The 25,984-nt window shown below is 46.3% G+C and overlaps 1 protein-coding gene across 2 annotated transcripts in view; it reads left to right on the top strand.

The window, feature by feature from the left end:
• The first annotated feature begins 1,521 nt into the window (after window positions 1–1,521).
• The window catches only part of LOC145359597 (poly(U)-binding-splicing factor PUF60-like), a 105,449-nt gene continuing 80,986 nt past the window's right edge, over window positions 1,522–25,984 (top strand). For both annotated transcript variants that reach the window (XM_080214299.1, XM_080214290.1), the window contains exons 1-2: window positions 1,522–1,591; window positions 3,283–3,324. In XM_080214299.1, the coding sequence (XP_080070425.1) occupies window positions 1,565–1,591; window positions 3,283–3,324 (69 nt within the window). In that variant the 5' untranslated portion in view covers window positions 1,522–1,564. The remainder of the gene's footprint in view (window positions 1,592–3,282; window positions 3,325–25,984) is intronic.

The raw sequence follows: 25,984 nt of genomic DNA, 5'->3' as shown, positions 1-25,984 counted from the left end.
CTGGTTTTGTGAGACTACTTACTCACCACTCCTGACAGGAGCCAGGAAACTCCTGCATCTGGGTGGCAAGGCTGCATGCAACTGGAGGGAAACCCAGCTGGTGGGCACATAGATAGTGACACAGAAAATAGGTGCAGCAGAAGGCCATTCAGCCCTTCGAGCCTGCACCACCATTCCATATGATTATGACTGATCATGCACTTTCAGTATCCCACTCCCACTTTCTCCATTCCCCTTGATCCCTTTAGCCACAAGGGCCACATCCAGCTCCCTCTTGAACATATCTAATGAACTGGCTCCAGGCCTCAGGATGAATGGAATTAAAATCAATTACAAAGTCTGTGAGTGTGATCATTATATAAAGACAGATGAGAGACATTGACTGTTGATATGTTCAGTAAAATTGAAGTTGACTGATAAGCACTAATGCCTATTTTTGTGAGCGCTTTGAAACTTGCACTGGATTTCTGAAGGATTTAAAGTTTTTTAAGTTTATTTACTAGTGTCACAAGTAGGCTTACATTAACACTGCAGTGAAGTTACTGTGAAATTCCCTAAGTCGGCACACTCCAGTGGCTGAGGAAGTATTTATCATGACCAATTAACCTAAACAGTGTGTGTTTTCAGAGTGTGGGAGGAAACTGGAGCACCCGCAGGAAACCCACACAGACATGGGGGGAATGTGCAAACTCCACAGTCAGTGACCCAAGCCGGGTCCCTGGCACTGTGAAGTAGCAGTGCTAACCACCATGCCGCCCTGAAGAGTCCAGGAGCAGTGCCACATTTAACTGCTGGTTACCATTAAAATCCACTTGAGCCATAAAACACCAAGTCAGGCCAGTTCGTGCTTAATTTGGTCCAGATAGTTCTTTTCCCTACTAAGGATGTAATTAAATGGGTGTGCAGGACACAATTTCAGAATCAGGTGTCAGTGCAGACCCCATGGGCTGTATGTTTCTAGGATTATCAGTGAAAGAAAACCGGAGAATGTGGTGGTGAGGAATGGTGTAGAATTTGAAGAGACTGTCAGGCAGATTAAATTTAATACAGAGAGAAATGCTAATGCCAAAAGAGGAAATGCTGGAAAATCTCAGCGGGTCTGGCAGCATCTGTCAGGAGAGAGCTGATCTTTCCAGTCCCGATGACCCTTTGTCAAAGCTGAGGTTTTCCAGCATTTTCTCTTTTGGTTTCAGATTCCAGCTTCCGCAGTGATTTGTTTTTATAGAAATGTTAACAATTTATTTTTGTAAAAAACAACAATGAAAGGTTCAGTTGTAAATGCTGTCCCTTTTCTTCAGTGGGCTGTAAGTGTGTGTGGGATGGGCTGGCTATACTCGGTACCTGCAGTAGGTTACAATGTGGTGGTGGCAGATCCTGCCCGGACACGGAGGGATTGGGACTGCAGCCTGTGGAGGAGAGCCTTGGATTAGTGACAGGTCCAGTTGTTGTTGTTGTTGTTGTTCTCCCCACAAAATGGCGACGGGGGCGGGGCTCCGTCCCACGTGACCGAGCGGCGGGAGGGACTTCTCGCGAGAGCGGCGAACCGGGCGGCGGCGGCGAGTGGATGGCGTCTCTCACAGGCTTCCCTCAGGTACAGAGAGACATTATATATATATAAAAAAATACACACACACAGCCTGACTGAGAGAGACAGGGAGAGATCGGTACCGAGACTGAGAGAGCGCGGCCGTAAACCACCTCCCCCCCCACTTCCACCCGCCTCACCGCGCGGCCTAGGCCCAGCCAGGCGGCCGCAGCCTGCGCCTCGAGTGCAGCCGCACTCCAGCTCTCGCTCCCAACCCCTGGTGGTGGAAAGCAGCACAGAGCGGGCCGGATCCTCCTGTGCTTCCCCCGAAAAGGGGAAAGTAAGGCCGGGAGGGAGGGGATTCGGAGTATCTGGGCGGAGAATACGGGGGGGGGGAAGGGAAGAGAATGAGGGGGTCGGTGGGGGGGGGGGAAGGGGAAGAGAATGAGGGGGTCGGTGGGGGGGGGGAAGGGGAAGAGAATGAGGGGGTCGGTGGGGGGGGGGGAAGGGGAAGAGAATGAGGGGGTCGGTGGGGGGGGGGGAAGGGGAAGAGAATGAGGGGGTCGGTGGGGGGGGGGAAGGGGAAGAGAATGAGGGGGTCGGTGGGGGGGGGGGGAAGGGGAAGAGAATGAGGGGGTCGGTGGGGGGGGGGAAGGGGAAGAGAATGAGGGGGTCGGTGGGGGGGGTGGAAGGGGAAGAGAATGAGGGGGTCGGTGGGGGGGGGGGAAGGGGAAGAGAATGAGGGGGTCGGTGGGGGGGGGGAAGGGGAAGAGAATGAGGGGGTCGGTGGGGGGGGGAAGGGGAAGAGAATGAGGGGGTCGGTGGGGGGGGGGAAGGGGAAGAGGGAGGTGGAGGGAATGGATGTTGGGTGGGGGGGAGAATGGTTTTGGAGCTGTGGTATAGGAGGGGTCTGTGGCTGAGGGGGTGGGAGTTTGAGGAGGGAAGTGAAGTGGGATGGAGTGCCCTGAGGGAGATGTTAGTGGGTGCTGGGGGTGTAAAGGGATTGACCTAATTCAGTTTAAATAGAGTTACAAGTTTGCAAATTCAAAGGTGATTTGTTGAAGGTATTTAGTGTTGAAGGGCTTCTGTTGGAAACTTCCTCTCTGGGAATCTAATGAGAAATTGGAACCAGTCCACTGAGGCTGTAGTGTATGCTGAGCTCAGCTGGGAAAGGATCAATGTGTACATGTAGTAATGAGCATTCACTCCACTTGTGATCTGTGTTGTGATCCTGGCCTTGGAGGGAGTGCAGAGGAGGTTTACTAGGCTGATACCGGAGTTGAGGGGGTTGAGCTATGAGGAGAGGCTGAATAAACTAGGCTTGTACTCGTTAGAGTTTAGAAGAATGAGGGGAGATCTCATTGAGACGTATAAGATGATGAATGGGATGGATAGGATAGAGGTGGAAAGACTCTTCCCGCTCAAAAAAGACAGTAGGACTAGAGGGCACAGCCTCAAGATAAAGGGGGGGCGGTTCAGAACGGAGTTGAGGAGGAACTTCTTCACTCAAAGGGTGGTGAATCTCTGGAATTCTCTGCCCGTTGAAGTGGTGGAGGCTGCCTCGCTAAATATTTTTAAGAAGCGGGTTGATGGGTTTTTGATAAGAGAGGGGATTAAGGGTTATGGGGAGAGGGCGGGAAAGTGGAACTGAGCCACGACAGATCAGCCATGATCTTATTGAATGGCGGGGCAGGCTCGAAGGGCCAGATGGCCTACTCCTGCTCCTATTTCTTATGTTCTTATGTTTAATTCAACAGATGCTGGAACCCCTGGGAAGCCCCACATTGCAGATGATGCTGGTAAGTTTTTCAAAAAAGATTTTCTAATTGATATCTCGGGCTTTTTTACAGAAACCAGCTGATTCTAAACATTGCATGCATTTGGCATTAAACATTAACTGTACATAAAATGACTTGAAATAATTGTCAAACAAGCAGAAGTTTGTGGACTGAATGTGGAGGTGCCTGTGGGGGAGGGGTGCTGAGGGTGTTAGTTGCTCCGTGGGTTTGGGGGAAGTGGGGTCTACTTGTATTTTTTTGTTCATTAGCACAGAGATTCAGTTGCTGATGTGGATGGAGCCTGACATTGCCCTGGAAATGCGGTCCATTCTCATGATTTCAGTCATTAGCAGTATTGCTTCTCTGATTGAGAATGGGCCATGTAGTGGAATCGTGCAACTGTTTCTGATAAACTTTCTGTGCTGCGGCCAGTACAAGATAGAAATTAATCTTGAATGGAAACATCGGTAACTTGTAAGCAGTCCTGTGAGATCAGTATAGCTCTGGGCTTTTTCGTTGTCTGACATGGCAAGTGGAGCTTCCAAATCATTACTCCGAGAACCAGTTTAATTTTGTTGACGTGAGCTGGCTTTTTTTTTAACAAGACCATTAGAATCATAGAGGTTTACAGCATGGAAACACACCCTTTGGCCTGACTTGTCCAAACTGTCCAATTGTTAACATTAAGTGAACCCTAATTGCCCACATTTGGCCCATATCTTTCTATACCAGTTTTACTCATGTAACTGTCTAAATGGTTTTTAAAACACAAAATTGTACCTGCCTCTACTACTATCTCTGGCAGCTTGTTCCAGATACTCACCACTCTTTCTGTGAAAAAATTGCCCCTCTGGACCCTTCTGTATTGCTCCCGTCTTACCTTAAACCTATGCCTGTTAGTTTTAGACACCCCTATCTTTGGGAAGAGATATTGACCCTCGACATGATCTCTGCCCCTCGTTATTTTATAGACCTATATAAGATCACCCCTAAGCCTCCTCTGCTCCAGAGGAAAAATGTCCCAGTCTATCCAGCCTCTCCTTATAACTCAAACCATCAAGTCCTGAAAGCATCCCAGTAAAATTTTTTCCACACTCTTTCTAGTTTAATAATATTCTTTATGTAATAGGATGATCAGAACAGTACACAGTATTCCAAATGTGGCCTTACCAATGTTTTGTAGCCAGATAGGGTCTATCCCAGAATAGAGAGAGAGACACGAGGGAAGAAATGGCTGAGACCTTGGCCAAAATCTTTACATCCTCTTTAGCCACAGATGAGGTACCAGAGAATTGGAGAGTAGCTATCATTGCTCTTCTGTTTAAGGGTAGAAGAGACAATCTGGGAAATTACAGGCTTGTGAACCTTGTATCAGTGGTGGGGAAATTATTGGAGAAGATCCTTAGGGACTGGATGTACTCGCATCTGGAAGAGAATAGGCTTATTGGCAATAGGCAGCATGGTTTCGTGAAGGGGAGGTCATGTCTCTCAGACTTGATTGAGTTCTTTGAGGAAGTGAGGAAAAAAATTGGGCAGGGCAGTCGTTGTTTACATGGACTTCAGTAAAGCCTTCGATAAGGATCCTCATGGCAGGCTGATACAAATGGTGAAATTGTATGGAATCTAAGGTGAGTTGGTAAGATGGGTACAAAATTTCTTTGGGCAAAGAAAGAGAGTCGCAGAGGCTTTTCTAACTGGAGGTCTGTGACAAGCCATGTTCCACAAGGATCAGTACTGGAGCCTCTTGTAATGTATATAAATGATTTGGAGAAAAATGTAGGGTGGTCTGATTAGTAAGTTTGCAGATGATAAAATTGGGATAGTAGTGGATAGTGAGGAGGATTGTCAGAAGATACAGCAAGATATAAATTGGCTGGAGACCTGGGCTGAAAGATGGCAAATGAAATTTAATCTGGACAAATGTGAGGTGATGCAACTTGGAAGGTTGACTGTAGAAAGAAAGTATTCAGTAAATGGCAGAGCCTTTAGAGATATTTTCATATAGAGGGATCTTGGTGTGCAGATCCACAGTTCCCTGAAGGTGGCAAGGCAGGTGCTGCCCTTCTTCGGTCAGAGTGTTGAGTATAGGAATTGGAAAATCATGTCGCAGCTGTGTAAAACTTTGCTTAGGCTGCATTTGGACTATTGTGTACAATTCTGGTTGCCACACTACCAGAAAGATGTTGTGCATTGGAAAGGGTACAGAAAAGATTTACCAGGATGCTGCCTGGTTTGGAGGATATGGACTATGAAGAAAAATTAAACAAACTTTGATTGTTTTCATTGGAGAGTCAAAGGATGAGGGGAGAACCTGATGGAGGTTTACAAAGTTGATAGGCTTGGATAGAGATTATAGTCAGATTCTTTTTCCCAGGGTCAAAGGGTCAGTTACTGGGGACATAGATTGAAAATGAGAGGGGAAAAATTTGAGGTGAGGGGCAAGTTTTTCACACAAGAATGCTGAATGCCTCAAATGTGTTGCCAGAGAAGGTGGTGGAAGCAGATTCTACAACAATGTTCAAAAGGCATTGGAATGGGCACATGAATAGGCAGGGAATAGAAGTATGTAGACAATATGGAGGCAAGAAAATATTAGATTCGCGAGGCACCTGAGTCGACTTGGAGGGCCAAAGGGCCTATTCCTGAGCTGTGCTGTTCTTTGTTGTCCAGCTTCAACGAGATGTCCCAACTCCTGTATTCAATGTTCTGACTGATGAAACCAAGTATGCCGAATGCTTTCTTCACCACTCTGTCCACCTGTGTCTCTGCTTTCAAGGAGCTAAGAACATGTACCCTTAGATCTCTTTGTTCTGCAACTCTCCCCTACGCCCTACTGTTACCTGAGTAAGTTCTGCTGTGGTTTGATCTATCAAAATACATCACCTTGCATTTATCCAATTCAAACTCTGCCTGCCATTCATCAGCCCACTGGCCCAATTGATCAAGATCCCATTGCAATCCTAGATAACTTTCACTGCCCACAGTCATGGTGCCATCTGCAAACTTACTAACCATGCCCCCTAAACTTTCATCCAAATAGAACATAGAACACTACAGCACAAACAGGCCCTTCGGCCCACGAGTTGCGCCGATCACATCAACTCCTATCTATAACCCCCAATCCCATAAAACCCCATATACTCATCCAGAAGTCTTTTAAAAGACCCCAGCGAGTTCGCCTCCACCACCACTGACGGCAGCTGATTCCATTCACTCACCACCCTCTGAGTGAAAAACTTACCCCTAACATCACTTCTGTACTTTCCTCCCCGCACCTTAAACCTGTGTCCTCTCGTAGTGACCATTTCAACCCGGGGAAATAGCCTCTGAGAATCCACCCTATTTATTCCTCTCAACATTTTATAAACCTCTATCAGGTTGCCTCTCAACCTACGTCTCTCCAGGGAAAAGAGACCCAGTTCCCTCAACCTAACTTCATAAGGCATGCCTCCCAGTCCAGGCAACATCCTTGTAAATCTCCTCTGTACCCTTTCAATAGCTTCTACGTCTTTCCTATAGTGAGGCGACCAGAACTGTGCACAGTACTCCAAATGAGGCCTGACAAGGGTCTTATAAAGTTGCAGCATTACCTCCCGACTCCTAAACTCAATCCCTCGATTAATGAAGGCCAGTACACCATACGCCTTCTTGACCACCTCTTCCACCTGCGAGGCCGATTTAAGAGTCCTGTGGACCCGGACCCCAAGATCCTTCTGCTCCTCAACACTACCAAGACTCCTGCCCTTGATAGTGTACTCGTTCATCCCATTGGTTCTGCCAAAATGGACGACTACGCATTTATCCGCGTTGAAGTCCATCTGCCACTTCTCCGCCCTGTCCTGCATCCTATTTATGTCCTGCTGCAACTTTTGCCATCCTTCCAGACCATCCACAACACCACTGACCTTCGTGTCATCAGCGAACTTACTTACCCATCCTTCCACTTCCTCATCCAGGTCATTTATAAAAATGACAAACAGCAAGGGTCCTAGAACAGATCCCTGGGGCACTCCACTGGTGACTGACCTCCATTCAGAAAAAGACCCATCCACAACCACTCTCTGCCTTCTGCAGGCAAGCCAGTTCTTGATCCACAAGGCCAAAGGCCCTCGGATCCCATGCCCTCTCACCTTCACCTAAACCATTAATATAAATGACAAATAACAGTGGACTCAGCACCTGCAAATCCTATCTCTCAGAATACATGGAGTCATAGAGGTTTACAGCATGGAAACAGACCCTTCAGCCCAATTTGTCCATGCTGCCAATTGTTTTTAAAACCCCTAAGCGATTCCCAATTGCCCGCATTTGGCCCACATCCCTCTATACCCATCGTACCCATGTAACTATCTAAATGCTTTTTAAAAGACAAAATTGTACCTGTCTCTACCACTATCTCTGGCAGATTACATAAGAACATAAGAACATAAGAAATAGGAGCAGGAGTAGGCCATCTGGCCCTTCGAGCCTGCCCCGCCATTCAACAAGATCATGGCTGATCTGTCGTGGCTCAGTTCCACTTTCCCGCCCTCTCCCCATAACCCTTAATCCCCTCTTATCAAAAACCCATCAACCCGCTTCTTAAAAATATTTAGCGAGGCAGCCTCCACCACTTCAACGGGCAGAGAATTCCAGAGACTCACCACCCTTTGAGTGAAGAAGTTCCTCCTCAACTCCGTTCTGAACCGCCCCCCCTTTATCTTGAGGCTGTGCCCCCTAGTCCTACTGTCTTTTTTGAGCGGGAAGAGTCTTTCCACCTCTATCCTATCCATCCCATTGTTCCAGGCACTCAACATTCTCTGAAAAAATTGCCCCTCTGGACACTTTTGTATCTCTCCCTTTTCACCTTAAACCTATGCCGTCTAGTTTTAGACTCCCCTTCATTTGGGAAAAGATATTGACTATCTACCTTGTCTATGCCCCTCATTATTTTATAGACCTCTATAAGGTCACCCCTCAGCCTCCTACGCTCCAGTCTATTCAGCCTCTCCATATAACTCAATCCATCAAGTCCTGGTAGCATCCTTGTAAATCTTTTCTGCACTCTTTCTAGTTTAATAATATCCTTTCTATAATAGGATGACCAGAACTACACACAATATTCACAAAAGTGTGGCCTTGTCAATGTCTTGTACAACTTCAATAAGACGCCCCAGCTCTTGTATTCACTGTTCTGACTGATGAATCCAAGCATGCCGAACGCTGCCTTCACCACTCCGTCCACCTGTGATTCCACTTTTAAGGAGCTATGAACATGTATTCCTGGGTCTTTGTTCTGTAACGCTCCCAAATGCCCTATCATTAACTGAATAAATCCTGCCTTTTAACATCTTACCCACTACAAACATTAGGCACACAGGCCTGTAGTTCCCAGGGTTTTCCCTGCAGCCCTTCTTAAACAAAGGCTCAACATTTGCCACCCTCCATCTGTAGCTGTCAATGCAATGATGACCATAATTCTCTTGTCAGAATTGATAGAAATGTTGCAATGCAGAACAGGACCATTCATGCTTATTCCGTTCCTTCTGATCTTTTGATAAGATGTGTACGCTTTCTGAATGGCAATAAAAGCAGCCACTTGTGCTGCTGCAGCTTGGTGCTGTGTAACTGCTGGTGATATTGAAAGTTTTTGGTAGGCTAGCTACAACTATGGTTTTAAATATAAAGTTTACATAAGAACGTAAGAAATAGGAGCAGGAGTAGGCCATCTAGCCCTTCGAGCCTGCCCCGCCATTCAATAAGATCATGGCTGATCTGTCGCTGCTCGTTCCACTTTCCTGCTTTCTCCCCATAACCCTTAATCCCCTCTTATCAAAAACCCATCAACCCGCGTCTTAAAAATATTTAGCGAGGCAGCCTCCACCACTTCAACGGGCAGAGAATTCCAGAGATTCACCACCCTTTGAGTGAAGAAGTTCCTCCTCAACTCCGTTCTAAACCGCCCCCCTTTTATCTTGAGGCTGTGCCCCCTAGTCCTACTGTCTTTTTTGAGCGGGAAGAGTCTCTCCACCTCTATCCTATCCATCCCATTCATCATCTTATACGTCTCAATGAGATCTCCCCTCATTCTTCTAAACTAACGAGTACAAGCCCAGTTTATTCAGCCTCTCCTCGTAGTTCAACCCCCTCAACTCCGGGAGCAGCCTAGTAAACCACCTCTGCACTCCCTCCAAGGCCAAAATATCTTTGCGCAGGTGCGGCGCCCAAAACTGCACACAGTACTCCAGCTGCGGCCTCACCAATGCCCTATACAGCTGCAGCAAGACCTCCCTACTTTTATATTCAATCCCCCTCGCTATGAAGGCCAGCATCCCATTCGCCTTCCTGACCACCTGCTGCACCTGCAAGCTGGGTTTTTGCGACTCATGCACAAGTTTGCATGAAATAAAGCATTAGAAATTGATTCAGTACATCTTTAGTTTAAACAGAGGCACCAATTGCTTCAACTCAGTGCCTGATTGTCCTTTTCAGTAAGATTCATAGTGCTGAAGCTTTTGCCTTGCACTTGTCACTGATACTACTGCTGAACTAGCAATCCAGTGACCCAGGATAATGTCCTGGGGGCCTGGGTTTAAATCCCACCATGGTAGATGGTGAAATTTAAATGCAGTAAAACATCCGGAATTACGTCTATTGACCATAAATGATTGTCATAAAACCCAAATGGATCACTGTCACAGGGAAGGAAACGTGCTATCCATGGCTGGTCTGGCCTACATGTGGCTTCAGAACCACAAACGTGGATGTTCAGTTGTATTCAACTTCGTATGCAAAGGAAACAAAAAGGAATGAAACTGGACTAACCATCCAGCATCAGCCTAAGCTCCAGAAATGACAACAGCAAACATAGCCCTATCGAACCTGCAATGTCTTTGGTGACATCTGGGAATTTGTGCCAAAACTGAGAGATCTGTCTTGCAAACTAGCCAAGCAACAGCCTGATATTGTCATGCTGACAGAATCGTACCTTACAAATAATATCCCAGACACTACCATCATTATTCAAAGCAGGAGTGATGGCAGTGGTATGCAGTCAAAAGGGAGTTGCCCTGGGAGTCCTAAATATTGACTTTGGATCCCATGACGCCTCATGGTATCATTAGGTCAAACATGGACAAGGAAACATTCTGTAGATTACCCATGTACCCATCTCCCTTTTGCTGTTCCATCAGTACTCCTCCATGTTTAACACAACTTGAAGGAAGCACTGAGGGTGGCAGAATGTGCTCTGGCAGGGGGACTTCAATGTGCATCATCAAGAATGGCTCAGTAGCACCACCACAGACCCAGAATTAGGTTGCTCAATTCGTCTGAGCCTTGTAACACAACCCACTTATTCCAGGCATCAGTCAAGAACAATGACCATGTCATATTTAAAACTGTTAGAACAATGTGTACCATGGCCACTGGGATGGGGAGAAGGAACAGAGGAGAGCAATTGGTTGGCAAGTCGACTCTTGATTGCCATGAACAAGGCAAGGTGACTCTGTAGCCAGCCCAAGCTTCTGGTTATTTGAAAGCTTATAGCTAATGACCTGGTCTCTGTGCAGACATTGGATGATCATGTTTGATTTCTACATGACCTTCATCTCTTCCTTACAGGATGATGTTCTCTTGAAATGTGTCGACTTTCCTTATCTATGTATAAGCCTCCTTGGCCTTCGTAATTCTGACTGCTTCAGCACTCTGTGCTACCAGATTGCTGGGTTGATCCTTTTGCAATGACATCTCTTATCTCTGCTCTATAATTTTTCCCTTCAGACATTGTCCTGCCAATGTTTGCCTGCTGTGATGGGGAGTACTTGACTGTGCTTGTTTGGAGAGAAATCCTTGAACTCTCCATCCTTCAGTGCATATCCCTAAGCTTTTGGCATCGACAAGCTGGTATGAACAATCAAAGGTTCACATTGGATAGGCAAACAGTAAATGGGGGGGGGCAAACCAGTGGGCTCCCCAGGGCTCGGCATGGCTCCACCCCTGTTCAATCTGTGTACACAATCAAGAAAATGCCTCCCAAAAATTCATATGTTGATATCTGCCCTGCTTGGACTAGACCCTAAACGAGGACTTGTCCAAATTTGAACAATACCACAACATGGGGTGATTCAAGCCAAACCCTGCAGAAACTGTCTCCAACTTATTCCATCTTCACAATGCAAAAACCAATAAAGAGCTCAACATCCAAATAAATGGCTACAGGTTAATGCACTACCCAAACTCCAATATACTGCAGAGTGACCCTAGATAGGACACTGACCTTCCAGGAACACCTAAAAACAACTTAATGTTTAAAGTTTATTTAATAGTGTCACAAGTCGGCTTACATTAACACTGCAATGTAGTTACTGTAAATCCCCAGTTGCAACACTTTAGCATCTGCTCAGGTGCACTGAGGAAGAATTTAGCACCTAACTAGCACATCCTTCGGACTGTGGGAGGAAACCCATGCAGACTCTGCACTGATGGTGGCCAAGACGGGAATTGAACCCTGGTCTCTGTTGCTGTGAGGCAGCAGTGTTAACCACTGTGCCACCATGTCGCCACCACTACAACCAAGGTCAATTCCAGAAGCAACTTGATTGAGACATCCAGTTTGGCAATGTAGGGATGCTACTCGCACCACTCTCTCTGAACCTCAGCACTCTCACTCTCAGTAGCAGAATACTGCACCCGTATTTGGCCAAGGTCATCTCTAACACACAGTTGACACCCAGCTGAATTTGATCATGTGGAACGTTACTGGAACGCTTCTCTCAACACCACTTCCTTGACTTGCTATCTCTGCAAACATCACTCCTCCACATATCTGCTGACTTGGAACAACCCACAAAATTATAGAAAAAGATTACAATGCGTGCAGCTGCCACATAATCATAGCTAGGAACTCGGCCCCTCAAACTGCTCTGCCTTTCAGTATGACATAGTTGATCTCATCTTGGCTGTAACTTGGAAGGATGGAAAAAGTTGCAGCAGGACATAGATAGGATGCAGGACTGGGCGGAGAAGTGGCAGATGGACTTCAACGCGGATAAATGTGTAGTCGTCCATTTTGGCAGAACCAACGGGATGAACGAGTACACTATCAAGGGCAGAAGTCTGAGTAGTGTTGAAGAGCAGAAGGATCTAGGGGTCCGGGTCCACAGGACTCTTAAATCGGCCTCGCAGGTGGAGGAGGTGGTCAAGAAGGCGTATGGTGTACTGGCCTTCATTAATCGAGGGATTGAGTTTAGGAGTCGGGAGGTAATGCTGCAACTTTATAAGACCCTTGTCAGACCTCATTTGGAGTATTGTGTGCAGTTCTGGTCGCCTCACTATAGGAAAGATGTAGAAGCTATTGAGAGGGTACAGAGGAGATTTACAAGGATGTTGCCTGGACTGGGAGGCATGCCTTATGAAGTTAGGTTGAGGGAGCTGGGACTCTTTTCCCTGGAGAGATGAAGGTTGAGAGGCGACCTGATAGAAGTTTACAAGATGTTGAGAGGAATAGATAGGGTGGATTCTCAGAGGCTATTTCCCCGGGTTGAAATGGTTGCTACGAGAGGACACAGATTTAAGGTGCAAGGAGGGAAGTTCAGAAGTGATGTTAGGGGTAAGTTTTTCACTCAGAGGGTGGTGAGTGAATGGAATCGGCTGCCGTCAGTGGTGGTGGAGGCGAACTCGCTGGGGTCTTTTCAAAGACTTCTGGATGAGTATATGGGGTTTAATGAGATTGAGGGTTATAGATAGGTCTGTAGGTTGGTAGGTGTTGATGTGATCGGTGCAACTCGTGGGCCGAAGGGCCTGTTTGTGCTGTAGTGTTCTATGTTCTATGTAACTCCTGCCGGTTCACCATAGCACCTCAAACTCTTAAAACTTAAAAATCTGTCTTCCACTTCCTTAAATTTATTGAGTGTTTGAGCATCCACCGCACTCTGGGCTGGTGAATTTCACAGACTCACCACTCAGACAAGTAATTCCTCTTCATCTCTGATTTTAAATCTGCTCCCCCTTATCCTAAAACGACAGACCTATTGTTCTACAAGAGGAAACATCCTCTCCATATCTTTGTCAATCCACCTTATCATTATGTACAAATCAATTAGACCTCCCCTCATTCTTCTAAACTCCAGGCAGTATAGTCCTGAACTGCTCAATATCTCTTCATAAGACAAACCCCTCGTCTCGAATCAATCTCGTGAGTCTCCTCTGAACCACTCCCAGTGCAGCTACATCCTCCCTTAAGTAAGGGGCCAAAACTATACACACGATTCTGACTACGTCTCATTAATGCTTTGTATAGTTGCAGCAGCACTTTACAACTTTTATACTTTTTTCCTTTCACAAATACCACTGTTTTCAGTGTGTCTGGAACAAGCTGCTAGTAGTAGTAATAGAGGTGGGTACAATGTTGTCTTTTTTAAAAAAGCATTTAGATAGTTACATGGGTATAGAGGGATATGGTTCAAATGTGGGCAATTGGGATTAATTTAGGGGTTTCAAAAAAGGCTGGAATAGATAAGTTCAGCCTGTTTCCATGCTGCAAACCTCTGTGACCAAGATTTCATTTGCTGCCTTTATCGCCTGCATACCAGTTTTCTGCCATTTGTGTACATGGATACCCAGGTTGCTCTGCACTGAAGTACAATGAATTTTCTTTGCCGGGTGTTAGCGATGGAAAGGTGGTAGGACTGGAGGGTCTTAATGACATTACTGTTACTGGAGAGGCGGTGCTCGACAGACTGGAGGGGCTGATTGTGGACAAGTCCCCAGGACCGGATGGAATGCATCCGAGGGTTCTGAAAGAAATGGCGGAGGTGATAGTGGATGCCTTGGTGGTTATTTTCCAGACATCGCTGGATTCCGGGGAAGTGCCGGATGATTGGAAAACGGCTAATGTTACGCCATTGTTAAAGAAGGGTGCCAGGCAAAAGGCGGGGAATTATAGGCCGGTTAGTTTAACGTCTGTGGGAGGTAAAATGTTAGAATCTGTCATTTAAGGAGGAAATTGCGAGGCATCTTGAAGGGAATTGCTTGATAGAGCAGACGCAGCACGGTTTCATTAAAGGGAAGTCGTGTCTGACAAATTTACTGGAGTTCTATGAGGATGCGTCTAGGGCGGTGGATAGAGGAGAGCCGGTGGATGTGGTCTTTCTTGATTTTCAGAAGGCGTTTGACAAAGTACCTCAAGAGGTTATTGCAGAAGGTCGAGGGACATGGAGTTGGGGGTAGGGTGTTAGCGTGGATAGAGGATTGGTTGTCAAATAGGAGGCAGAGAGTGGGGGTCAACGGGTGCTATTCGGATTGGCGGATGGTGACTAGTGGAGTGCCCCAGGGGTCGGTGCTGGGGCCTCAGCTTTTTACCATTTATATAGATGATCTGGAGGAGGGAACCGAGTGTATGGTGTCGAAATTTGCTGATGACACCAAGATTGGGGGAACGGCAAATTGTGCGGAGGGTGTGGAGAGTCTGCAGAAGGATCTAGATAGGCTGGGCGAATGGGCCAGGAAATGGCAAATGGAATTTAATGTTGGCAAGTGTGAGGTGGTCCACTTTGGTAGGAAGGACTATTACTTACGTGGCGAAAAACTGCAGCAGGCGACGGTGCAGAGGGACCTTGGGGTCCTTGTGCATGAGTCGCAAAAACCCAGCTTGCAGGTGCAGCAGGTGGTCAGGAAGGCGAATGGGATGCTGGCCTTCATAGCGAGGGGGATTGAATATAAAAGTAGGGAGGTCTTGCTGCAGCTGTATAGGGCATTGGTGAGGCCGCAGCTGGAGTACTGTGTGCATTTTTGGGCGCCGCACCTGCGCAAAGATATTTTGGCCTTGGAGGGAGTGCAGAGGAGGTTTACTAGGCTGCTCCCGGAGTTGAGGGGGTTGAACTACGAGGAGAGGCTGAATAAACTGGGTTTGTACTTGTTAGAGTTTAGAAGAATGAGGGGAGATCTCATTGAGACGTATAAGATGATGAATGGGATGGATAGGATAGAGGTGGAGAGACTCTTCCCGCTCAAAAAAGACAGTAGGACTAGGGGGCACAGCCTCAAGATAAAGGGGGGCGGTTTAGAACGGAGTTGAGGAGGAACTTCTTCACTCAAAGGGTGGTGAATTTCTGGAATTCTCTGCCCGTTGAAGTGGTGGAGGCAACCTCGCTAAATATTTTTAAGACGCGGGTTGATGGGTTTTTGATAAGAGAGGGGATTAAGGGTTATGGGGAGAGGGTGGGAAAGTGGAACTGAGCAGTGACAGATCAGCCATGATCTTATGGAATGGCAGGGCAGGCTCGAAGGGCTAGATGGCCTACTCCTGCTCCTATTTCTTATGGTTCTTATGTTCATTTGGGTAATTTGCCTTTATATTTTTCCTACTAAAATGGATAGCTTCGCAGGTTAAATTCCTTTTGCCAAATTTTGCCCCAATCACTTCACCTATCCATATCCATTTATAGAACAGTGCAGTACAGTACAGGCCCTTCGGCCCTCGATGTTGTGCCGAGCGATGTCCTAACCCAAGATCAAGGTATCCTAAATTTGTAAATTTCTTATTACTGTCTCACTTATTTTGATGTCATCTGTAAATGTGGCTGTGGTATCTGCTATCCCTGTATCCAAGTCATTAATCTAGATTGTAAATACCTGGTGCGATTCCCAGCTTGGGTCACTTGTGTGGAGTTTGAATCTCCAGCAGAGAGGAGCATTCTGGAAGAAGTCGCTGCAGTCACATCTACGAAAAAGTGGAAAGAGAAAGACCTGGTGTCAAGGAGTGGTTAAGTCCAAAACTCTGCATCAGTGTTTCCCCTCCCCTCCTCTGACCCAAAAACATGGCATAAACGTTACAGGTCAGAAAGTGACGTGAGAACCAATGGATGCGGTTGTTGTATTTCCAAACCATACTAAATTGAAACTCATTGTTCAAACAAGGGTAGGGAATTATTTGCCTTATTTTTTTAAAAAAAATCTTAAATTTTGAAACTTGGAGTTTAGTATTGGCAGGAGAGCTTGAAGCTGTGGTTTGCTCTTGCTCCATGAGGGAGGCTGGGTACATTTCTAGTGCCCAGGGCCAACGTGTGCAGGAAGTATGTCAAGCTGCAGCTCCTGGAAGCTTGAGTTTCAGAGCTAGAGCAATGGCAGATGGGGACACTGGAGCATCTGCAAATCTGAGAGCATCGTGGATAGCACATTGAGAGGTGGTCACTACAGCTGAAGGGACTTGAGGAATCTTCTTCTGAGCCTTCATGTCATTGATGAAGACAAACATCTCCCCAAGGCCATCCCCACACCCCCACTCTTTGCCTTCAAACAATTGTACAACCTCAAACAAACCATTGTTCACAGCAAACTACCCAGTCTTCAGGAGCACGCTGACTATGACACCACACAACCCTGCCACAGCAAGACGTGCTGGATCATCGACACAAATGCCATCACCAAATGTGAGAACACCATCCACCAGGTACACAGTACATAGTCTTGCGACTCAGCCAGTGTTGTCTACCTGATACGCTGCAGGAAAGGATGCCCGGAGACGTATGTTGGCGAGACCATGCAGACACTACAACAATAAATGAATGAATGGACACCACTGACGATCATCAGGCAGGAGTGTTCCCTTCCTATTGGGGAACACTTTAGTAGTCGAGGGCATTCAGCCTCTGATCTTTGGGTAGGCAGCCTTCAAGACACAAGACAACTCAGTCGCCAAGCAGAATCTGGTAGCTGGGTTCTGCACGCATGAGGATGGCCTCAACTGGGATCTTGGGTTCATGTCACACTATCTGTAACCCCCACTATCTGGTCTGGGTTTGCAAAATCTCACTAACTGAGGCAATTCACACCTCTTTAATCTGTGCTTATTCCTCTCTCCACTCGCACTGTCTGTATCTGTAAAGATTTGATTACCTGTAAAGACTCTCATTCCAACCATTAACTTGTAATTGAGTGTGTCTCTATATATGCCCTGTTTGCAAGCCCAACTCTCCAGTCATCTGAAGAAAGAGCAGCACTTTGAAAGTTTGTGACACCAAATAAACCTGTTGGACTTTAACTTGGTGTTGTGTGACTTCATACTGTGGCTTAAGATATGACGCAGGAGGGAGGGTTTTAGATTTCTGGGTAAGGTGGGACGTGTACAAGCGGAACGGTCTGCATTTGAAATGGAATCAAACTCGCATCCTTATAGGATGTTTTGCTGGTGCTGTTGGGAGAAGCCCCACTAATTTGACAGCGGGGAGGGGGATATAGACTTTTAGCAGTTAGGAATCATACAGCAAAACAATACAGCTGCATTCTGACTTAAGTTTCCAGGGAGTAAGGCCAGACTGGATAGCATCTACTTTAATGCTGAGTATTGCGGGCAAATGGATGAGTTGAGGGCAATGATTGACATGTGGAAGTGTGACATAGTCACCATTGCAGAAACGTTGTTGAAGGAAAGACTCGATTGGCAACTCAACATTCTGGGATATAGAATCTTTAGGTGAGACGGGAGGGGACATTGCATTATTGGTTAAGGAGTCAGTTACTGCAATAAAAGTAGAGGGGACGTCAAATGGAGCTTAATTCTGAGGCATGAAACCAGGTAGGTGGTTGAGTTGATGCTGGGGGAACGTTTTAAGGATAGTGATCACAACATGGTACAGTTTAAGCCTGTTATGGACAAGGAAATAGACAAACTGCAAAAAAAATGTTTTGGATTGGGGGAGAGTGGATTTTAGTCAAATAAGACACAATTTAGCTAAAGTAGACTGGGAACAGCTACTCATGAGAAAATCTAGAGAAGAGCAGTAGGGGGCATTTAAAAAGGAAATGGGGAGGATGCAAGCCTAACATCTCCCCCTAGAGCGATAGGAAGGAATAACAAGCTCAGAGCCATGGATGACCAGAGATATTCAGGATACAATGAGAAGGAAGAGAAAGGTTTTTAAAAAGTACAAGGGGAACAAATCAGTGGAGGCATTACTGAGGAATAGAAAGTGCAGGGTGGAGATTAATTAGGAAAGCAAAGAGGGGCTATGAGAGAACTCTGGCTGGTAAAAGTAGGGAAAATCCCAAGTATAGCAATGGGAAGAGGATAACTATTAGGGACCAAGGGGGCAGCTTGTGGACATTGGTAGAGTGAATGACTACTTGACATCATTTATGTGTCATTTATATAAATGTGGGGGGTAGGATTAGTAAATTTGTGGATGGCATAAAGGTTGGTGGTTAACAGTTTGGCATAGTATCTTGGTTACAAGATACAGACAGAATGATCAAATGGGCAGATAAGTGGCAGATGAGATTTAACCCAGAAAAGTGAGATGATGCACTTCGAAAGGAGTAACTTGACAAGAAAGTAGTCAGTGAATGGTAGGACATGAGGAAGCTCTGTGGAACAAAGGGACCTTGATGTGTTTGGCCACAGATGTCTGACGATGGAAGGGCATGTTAGTTGGGGAGTGAAAAAGGTACATGGGGCACTTGTCTTTATCAATGGAGGCATAGATTACAAAAGTAGGGAGGTTGTGATGGAGTTGTATAGAACTTTGGTGAGGCCGCAGCTAGAGTAGTGTGTGTGCAGTTCTGGTGTCAGAAGGATGTGATTGCACTGCATGGAGTGCAGAGGCGATTCACCAGGATGCTGCCTGGGATTGAACATTTAAATTGAGTAGAGGTTGCATAGTAGGGAGACAGAGGAGAAGGTTGAGGACAGCACAGAAGTTAAAGAGAGCACATTAAGTAGTAAAGACAGTGTCAGTAACCCCAGAAGCAAGGCAGAGAGAGAGCATGGGAAGCCCTGATTAAACTGCACTTACTTCAGTACAAGAGCCTGATGGGCAAGGCAGATGAACTCAGCATGGATGTGTACGTGGGACTGGGTATTACAGCAATTACTGAAACATGGCTAAGGGAGGGACAGGACTGGCAGTTCAATGTTCCAGGATTCAGATGCCATATGAAAGAAAGAACAGGAGGTAAGAGAGGAGGGAGAGTTGCACTTCTTAGTAGGGAAAGCATCATGGCCGTTCTGAGGGGGAAATATCTGAGGGTTTGGTCACTGAGTCTATATGGGTAGAACTGAGAAATAAGGGGGAAATCACTTTGAAAGCGTTGTACTATAGCCCGAAAATAATCGGCAGGAAATTGAGGAACAAATATGCAAGGCGATTACAGATAGCTCCAAGAAAAATGGGGTGGTAATACTAGGGGATTTTAACTTTCCCAACATGGACTGGGAAGCCATAGTATTGCAGCGTTGGATGGAGAGGAAATTTGTTGAGTGTATTCAAGAGAAATTTCTCATTAAGTATGTCGATGGTCTGACTGGACAGGGGGCAAAACTTGACTTCCTCTTGTGAAATAAGGAAGGGCAGGTGACAGAAGTGTTCGTGAGGGATCACTTTGGGACTAGTGACCATAATTCTATTAGTTTTAAGATAGCTATGGAGAATGATATGTCTGGCCCAAAAGTTAAAATTCTAGATTGGGGCAAGACCAGTTTTGGCAGGAATTTTCAAAAGTTAATTGGGGTAGCCTGTGGGAAGGCAAAGGGATGTCTGGTAAATGACATGCTTTCAAAAGTGTGTTAACCAAGGTTCAGGGTAAATACATTTCTCTTAGAGTGAAGGGCGAAGCTAGCCGAAGTAGTGAACCCTGGATAACTCGATATTGAGGCCCTGGTCAAGAAGAAGGAGACACATGATACTCATAGACAGCTGCAATCAAGTGAATCCCTTGAAGAGCATAGAGGGTGTAGGAGTAGAGTTACGAGAGAAATCAGGAGGGCAAAAGGGGGACATGATGTTTGGACAGATACAGCAAAGGAGAATCCAAACAGCTTCAACAAATACATAGAACACTACAGCACAAACAGGCCCTTCGGCCCACAAGTTGCACTGATCATATCCCTACCTACCAGGCCTATCTATAACCCTCAATCCCATTAAATAAAGGGTAAAAGAGTAACAAGGGAGAGAGTAGGGCATCTAAAGGATCAACAGAGTCATCCATGTGTGTATCCACAAGAGATGGGTGAGATCCAAAATGAATATTTCTAATCAGTTTTTACTGTTGAGAAAAGCATGGATGTTAGGGAACTTGGGAGATAAAATAGTGATGTCTTGAGGAGTATACATCTTACAGAGAAAAGAGGGGCTGGAAGTCTTGCAGTGCGTCAAGGTAGATAAATTCCTGGGGCCTGATGGGGTGTATCCTGGAAGCTAGGGAGGAAATTGCAAGCCCCCCAGCTGAGAGATTTGAATCATCGAATGAGGTTCCTGAAGATTGGAGGGTGGCAAATGTGCCTTTGTTTAAAAAGGGCTGCAGAGAAAAGCCTGGGAACTACAGACCAAAGAGCCTCATATCAGTGGTAGATAAGTTGTTTGAAGGTATTTTTGAGAGACAAAATTGACAGCCACAGGTGAGTTGCCTGAAGATTGGAGAGTGGCGAATGTTGTAACTTTGTTGAAAAGGGCTGCAGGGAAAAGCCTGGGAACTACAGGTCACTACATTTGTTGTGCATACATTATTAGAAGGTATTTTGAGAGACACGATCTACAGGCATTTAGAAATGCAAGGACTGATTAGGGATAGTCAGCATAGCTTTGTGAGTGTAAAATCATGTCTCACAAATTTGATTGATTTTTGTTTTGAAGGGGTAACCAAGAAGGTAGATGAGGGCAGTGCAGTTGATGTTGTCAACATGGACTTTAGCAAGGCTTTTGATAAGGTACCGCATGGTAGGTTGTTGCATAAAGTTAAATCTCACGGGGTCCAGTGTGAGGTATCTAAATGGATACGAAATTGGCTTCTTGACAGAAGCCAGAGGGTGGTTGTAGAGAGTTGTTTTTCGAACTGGAGGCCTGTGTCCAGTGGTGTGCCTCAGGGATCAGTGCTGGGTCCACTGTTGCTATATTAATAATTTGGATGACAATACAGGAAGCATGGTTAGTAAGTTTGCAGATGACACCGAGATTGGTGGCTAGTGAAGGAAGTTTTTGCAATGGGATCTTGATCAATTGGGCCAGTGGGCTGATGAATGACAGGTGGAGTTTAATTTAGATAAATACAAGGTGATACATTTTGGTAGATTGAAGCAGGGCAGGACTCACTCAGTTAATGCTAGGGCATTGGGGAAAGTTACAGATGAAAGAGATCTAGGGGTACAGGTTCATAGCTCCTTGAAATTGGAGTCACAGATGGACAGAGTGATGAGGAAGGCATTTGGCATGCTTGATTTCATTGGTCAGAACATTGAATACAGGAGTTGGGACGTCTTGTTGAAGTTGTACAAGACATTGGTAAGGCCACACTTGGAATACTGTGTGCAATTCTGGTCACCATATTATAGAAAAAATATTAAACTAGAAAGAGTGCAGAAAAAATTTGCTAGGATGCTACCGGGACTTGATGGATTGAGTTATAAGGAGAGGCTGGATAGACTGGACTCTCTTCTCTGGAGCGTAGGAGGCTGAGGGGTGATCTTATAGAAGTCTATAAAATAATGAGGGACATAGACAAGGTAGATAGTCAATATCTTTGCGCAAAGGTAGGGGAGTCTGAAAGTAGAGGGTATAGGTTTAAGGTGAGAGGGGAGAGATGCAAAAGTGTCCTGAAGAGCAATTTTTTTCAGAGGGTGGTGAGTGGAACAAGCTGCCAGAGGTACTAGTAGAGGTGGGTACAGTTTTATCTTTTAAAAAGCATTTAGGTAGTTACATGAGTATGATGGGTATAGAGGGATATGGGCCAAATGTGGGCAATTGGGATTAGCTTAGGGGTTTTAAAAAAAAGGGTGGCATGGTTAAGTTAAGCCGAAGGGCCTGTTTCCATGCGGTAAACCTCTGATTCTGGCTCTGAGATGGAGTTCAGGGTGTTTCTAATGTCAGTGTGGACACGATGGGCCGAAGGGCTGCTTCTGTATTGTATGGTTCTATGATGCTCCATGTGCCTGCATTTAAGTTTATTTATTAGTATCATGAGTCGGCTTACATTAACACTGTAATGAAGTTACATTACTAGGGGATATGAAAATCCCCGAGTCGCCACACTCAGGCGTCTGTTCGAGTACACTAAGGGAGAATTTAACATGGCCAATGTACCTAACCTGCATGTCCTTCTGACTGTGGGAGGGAACTGGAGCCCCTGGAGGAAATCCCCATGCAGAGACTAGGAGAACGTGCACTCTAGACAGACAGTGACCGAAGCTGGGAATTGAACCCAGGTCTTTGACGCTGAGGCAGCAGTGCTAACCACTACACCACCTGCACATTATACTCCATTTGCTAGATTTTTGCCCGTTCACTTAACCTTCGTCCTTTTGTAACCTACTAATGTCCTCTGTGCAATTTACTTTTCTACCTTGTTTTATATAATGGCAGCATCAGAACCCTGGGTTCAATTCCTGGCTTTGGATGATTCTGTGTGGAGTTTGCACCTTCTATCCCTGTGTGCGCAATGCTTTGTTCTGGCTTCTTGTGTTTCTTCCCACTGTCCAAAAATGTGGAGGTTAGGTGGATTTGCCATGCTAAAGTACCCCTTTGTGTCCTAAGATGTATAGGTTAGATGATTAGCCATGGTAAATGTGTGGGGTTATGAGAATAGGGCAGTTATCACTACACATTTATTTTCCACAATAACTTTTGATGTGGCATCTTACCTGGAAGCTAAGTGCTGTACCATTGATTTCCCTTTATCCACAATATAAGCTACTTCTTCAAAGATCTCTAATCTCTAATAAAATGGTTAAACATGATTTCTTGTTTTACATAAGAACAGAAGAAATAGGAGCAGGAGTAGGCCATCTAGCCCTTTGAGCCTGCCCCGCCATTCAATAAGATCATGGCTGACCTGTCGTGGCTCAATTCCACATTCCCGCCCTCTCCCCATAACCCTTAATCCCCTCGCTTATCAAAAACCCATCAACCCTCGTCTTAAAAATATTTAGCGAGGCCGCCTCCACCACCTCAACGGGCAGAGAATTCCAGAGATTCACCACCCTTTGAGTGAAGAAGTTCCTCCTCAACTCCGTTCTAAACCGCCCCCCCTTTATCTTGAGGCTGTGCCCCCTAGTCCTACTGTCCTTTCTGAGCGGGAAGAGTCTCTCCACCTCTATCCTATCCATCCCATTCATCATCTTATACGTCTCAATGAGATCTCCCCTCATTCTTCTAAACTCTAACGAGTACAAACCCAGTTTATTCAGCCTCCCCTCGTAGTTCAACCCCCTCAACTCCGGGAGCAGCCTAGTAAACCTCCTCTGCACTCCCTCCAAGGCCAAAATATCCTTGCGTAAGTACAGCGACCAAAACTGCACACAGTACTCCAGCTGCGGCCTCACCAATGCCCTACACAGCTGCAGCAAGACCTCCCTACTTTTATATTCAATCCCCCTCGCTATGAAGGCCAGCATCCCATTCGCCTTCCTGACCACCTGCTGCACCTGCAAGCTGGGTTTTTGCGACTCATGCACAAGGACCCCGAGGTCCCTCTGCACCGTCGCCTGCTGCAGTTTTTCGCCACGTAAGTAATAGCCCTTCCTACAATTATTCCTACCAAAGTGGACCACCTCGCACTTGCCAACATTTAAATTCCATTTGCCATTTCCTGGCCAATTCGCCCAGCCTATCTAGATCCTTCTGCAGACTCTCCACACCCTCTGCACAATTTGCCATTCCACCAATCTTGGTGTCATCAGCAAATTTCGACACCATACACTCGGTTCCCTCCTCCAGATCATCTATATAAATGGTAAATAGCTGAGGCCCCAGCACCGACCCCTGGGGCACTCCACTAGTCACCAACCGCCAATCCGAATAGCACCCGTTGACCCCCACTCTCTGCCTCCTATTTGACAGCCAATCCTCTATCCATGCGAACACCCTACCCCCAACTCCATGTCCCCTTACCTTCTGCAATAACCTCTTGTGAGGTACCTTGTCAAACGCCTTCTGAAAATCAAGAAAGACCACTGATCGCCTTGAACTGATGTAAATGCTCCGCTACAATGTCTTTAATAACATCTTCTATGATTTAAGAACATAAGAAATAGGAGCAGGAGTAGGCCATCTAGCCCTTCGAGCCTGCCCCACCATTCAATAAGATCATGGCTGATCTGTCGCTGCTCGTTCCACTTTCCCGCCCTCTCCCCGTAACCCTTAATCCCCTCTCTTATCAAACCCATCAACCCACATCTTAAAAATATTTAGCGAGGCAGCCTCCACCACTTCAACGGGCAGAGAATTCCAGAGATTCACCACCCTTTGAGTGAAGAAGTTCCTCCTCAACTCCGTTCTAAACCGCCCCCCTTTTATCTTGAGGCTGTGCCCCCTAGTCCTACTGTCTTTTTTGAGCGGGAAGAGTCTCCACCTCTATCCTATCCATCCCATTCATCATCTTATACGTCTCAATGAGATCTCCCCTCATTCTTCTAAACTCTAACGAGTACAAGCCCAGTTTATTCAGCCTCTCCTCATAGCTCAACCCCTTCAACTCCGGTACCAGCCTAGTAAACCTCCTCTGCACTCCCTCCAAGGCCAAAACATCCCTGCGCAGGTGCAGCGCCCAAAACTGCACACAGTACTCCAGCTGTGGCCTTACCAATGCCCTATACAGCTGCAGCAAGACCTCCCTACTTTTATATTCAATCCCCCTCGCTATGAAGGCCAGCATCCCATTCGCCTTCCTGACCACCTGTTGCACCTGCAAGCTGGGTTTTTGCGACTCATGCACAAGGACCCCAAGGTCCCTCTGCACCGTCGCCTGCTGCAGGTTTTTGCCCCGTAAGTAATAGTCCTTCCTACCATTCTTCCTACCAAAGTGGACCACCTCACACTTGCCAACATTAAATTCCATTTGCCATTTCCTGGCCCATTCGCCCAGCTTATCTAGATCCTTCTGCAGACTCTCCACACCCTCCGCACAATTTGCCGTTCCCCCAATCTTGTTGTCATCAGCAAATTTCGACACCCTACACTCGGTTCCCTCCTCCAGATCATCTATATAAATGGTAAATAGCTGAGGCCCCAGCACCGACCCCTGGGGCACTCCACTAGTCACCATCCGCCAATCCGAATAGCACCCGTTGACCCCCACTCTCTGCCTCCTATTTGACAACCAATCCTCTATCCACGCTAACACTCTACCCCCAACTCCATGTCCCTCGACCTTCTGCAATAACCTCTTGTGAGGTACTTTGTCAAACGCCTTCTGAAAATCAAGAAAGACCACATCCACCGGCTCTCCTCTATCCACCGCCCTAGACACATCCTCATAGAACTCCAGTAAATTTGTCAGACACGACTTCCCTTTAATGAAACCGTGCTGCGTCTGCTCTATCAAGCAATTCCCTTCAAGATGCCTCGCAATTTCCTCCTTAAATGACAGATTCTAACATTTTAACTCCCACAGACGTTAAACTAACCGGCCTATAATTCCCTGCCTTTTGCCTGGCACCCTTCTTAAACAACGGCGTAACATTAGCCGTTTTCCAATCATCCGGCACTTCCCCGGAATCCAGCGATGTCTGGAAAATAACCACCAAGGCATCCACTATCACCTCCGCCATTTCTTTCAGAACCCTCGGATGCATTCCATCCGGTCCTGGGGACTTGTCCACAATCAGCCCCTCCAGTCTGTCGAGCACCGCCTCTCTAGTAACAGTAATGTCATTAAGACCCTCCAGTCCTACCACCTTTCCATCGCTAGCACCCGGCAAATTATTCACGTCCTC

This window comes from Carcharhinus amblyrhynchos, chromosome 2 (genome assembly GCF_965287045.1).
Source record: "Carcharhinus amblyrhynchos chromosome 2, sCarAmb.v2.hapA, whole genome shotgun sequence".
NCBI lineage: Eukaryota > Metazoa > Chordata > Chondrichthyes > Carcharhiniformes > Carcharhinidae > Carcharhinus > Carcharhinus amblyrhynchos.
The sequence above is the reverse complement of the archived record's forward strand: the minus strand, read 5'-3'. Positions and strand labels throughout refer to the sequence as shown.